The sequence below is a fragment of the Pelodiscus sinensis genome, chromosome 4 (assembly GCF_049634645.1).
Source record: "Pelodiscus sinensis isolate JC-2024 chromosome 4, ASM4963464v1, whole genome shotgun sequence".
In the NCBI taxonomy this organism is placed as follows: domain Eukaryota; kingdom Metazoa; phylum Chordata; order Testudines; family Trionychidae; genus Pelodiscus; species Pelodiscus sinensis.
Genome location: NC_134714.1, coordinates 132,048,025 through 132,050,354, shown reverse-complemented (window position 1 = coordinate 132,050,354; position 2,330 = coordinate 132,048,025). Strand labels below are relative to the sequence as shown.

The window sequence follows — 2,330 nt, the reverse complement described above, 5'->3', positions numbered from 1 at the left end:
GTGCTCTTGTCCTGCATCAAAGCCACACCACCACAGAGACACCAGGGTGATCGGCAGGTATTGAACTGATGATCCTCAGCACTAAATACCTGAGCCCCAATACAACCCCTCAAACTAAAGGAAAAACCCCGGTGTTTGGGAAATACAGGCAATTACAAACTCAATGAAGGAAGTGCTTCTTCTGGGATTTCCTAAGGATTAGAGAATGTGCCATTTTTAAGTGCCAAAAATGTCATTAGCACAGCACACAAGCTTCAACCAAACCGAGATTCCGAGCCAGAGAGCTCCCCTTGCTTAAAGAGGAGTGGGAGATTGACACACATTAATCTCATCCCTTCTTGAGATAAGTAATAATCTCATCCGACTGAGATGGTTTCACCCGGATTCTCTTACCGTGGAGTTGCAAGTCACTGTTTGCTGCTCAGATTAGTGAACAGGAGTGTTCCCACGTGTTGTATGGTTAACATGTGTGTCCTTGAATTTTTATAGTGCGAACAACTGGACTGATCCTCTGTGAACATCTGGCTTTGTGGACTAAGCACCTCTTTCAGGTCATAGTGGCATCCATTTTTCATCACTTACTTCGTTACACAGAGGGACAGCTTTGCAGAGCCATCCACCTGCCCACATACCTTTAGCTGCCTGATCTCAGTTCAGAGGAGATGGAAGAGGGAAATCACTCAGAGGTGACTGAGTTCATTCTCTCAGGACTGACAGATCGTCTGGAACTGCAGGTCCCTCTTTTTGGGGTGTTCCTACTGATTTATATTGTCACCGTGGTGGGAAATGGGGGGATGATCTTTTTAATCAAGACTGACCCCCAACTTCACACCCCCATGTACTTTTTCCTCAGTTACTTGTCTTTCTGTGATCTTTGCTATTCCACAGTGGTTGCTCCTAAAATGCTGCAGAATTTCTTAGCCAAGAGGAAAAGCATTTCTCGTACTGCCTGTGCTATGCAATTGTATTTATGTTACCTTTTTCAAGATGTTGAGTGTTTCTTGCTGGCTGTGATGGCGTATGACCGTTATGTGGCCATCTCTAACCCACTGCTCTATACTGTCACTATGTCCAGGAGGCTTTGTAACCTGCTGGTGGCTGGAGTGTATGGGGTGGCATTGGCAGATGCAACGACAGGCACGTATTATACATTTCGGCTGTCATTCTGCCGCTCCAACGTCATCAATCATTTCTGCTGTGACATGCCCCCACTGCTGGTGCTGTCCTGCTCTGACACCCGCATCACTGAGATAGTTCTGTTTGCCTCCATGTGCTACACTGTAGTAATCAGTGTTGTGATCATTCTCCTCTCCTATGTCTGTGTCATCTCCACCGTCGTGAGGATCCATTCTGCCAAGGGTTTGCGCAAAGCCTTTTCCACCTGCGCTTCCCACTTGACTGCAGTGGGCATGTTTCATGGAACCCTCCTCTTTATGTATTTCCGACCCACCTCCAGCTACTCCATGGACAGTGACAAAATCACCTCAGTGTTTTATACGCTGGTGATCCCCATGTTGAACCCCCTCGTCTACAGCCTGAGGAACACAGAGGTGAAGGGCGCCCTGAGGAAAGCCATGAATAAATTTCGGACCCATTCTTGAATCTTTTTAACTCAGTCCAAACTTTTCATGCACTTGGGTTGATTCTATGATGTAGTTGCAAGTGTGATGCGTGTTACTTTTATAGATGAACCAAAGGGTGTTTTCACAGCCTCCTGAGGCTCTGTGGCTCTTTATGTGCTCTGTGGGGTGGTTGTAGAGATTGTCACTTGGTTTGTGTCCATATGCAAGGAGGAGCGGCAGACCAAAATATGTAAGAGCAAGAGTAACATTCCCAAGAGAGACCACAGTGCGGGTGACTGTGACAGTCTGCACTGAACTGAATAGACAATAGCGTGGAAAGAGTGAGTTTTCTCCAAAAAATCAGTTAAAAAGAAAGTTCAATAATAGAGACACCAGATAATTGGCAAAATGTCAGAAAGTCCTCTCCCAACAAAATGAAAAATAAAATAAAGTGGCAGTTTAGCCGTACCCTAAGTTACAGCACTATATACAGATATTATTCAATGTGACTTAAAACAGATTCCACCCCACACCGTGCGTATGGGAGAGTCGCATAACAGAAGCTGTGCAAATTCAATCACCTAAGAGCATTAGTGTAGACCAGCCCTGATGACAATCCATGGTGGAACAATCTTTGTGAGATGGAAATTTCAGACAGTGATGGACTAGACAGAAGGAGACAGAAGCAGGAAGTGAAAGTTGATCACCCACGTCAGAGGTGAGCATCCTTATAACGGGGGAAAAGCATTAAAGAGAGAGGATATTCCC

General features: G+C 45.5%; 1 protein-coding gene across 1 annotated transcript; it reads left to right on the top strand.

Moving 5' to 3' along the window:
• Window positions 1-662: 662 nt before the first annotated feature.
• Window positions 663-1,601, top strand: LOC102452339 (olfactory receptor-like protein OLF2). Its single transcript, XM_025189875.2, has one exon. It carries the CDS (start codon window positions 663-665, stop codon window positions 1,599-1,601), a length of 939 nt encoding a protein of 312 aa, XP_025045660.2.
• Window positions 1,602-2,330: the final 729 nt, after the last annotated feature.

Coding starts and splice junctions, on each gene's coding strand:
- LOC102452339 (XM_025189875.2), top strand. CDS start 663: ATGGAAGAGGGAAATCACTCAGAGGTGACTGAGTTCATTCTCTCAGGA.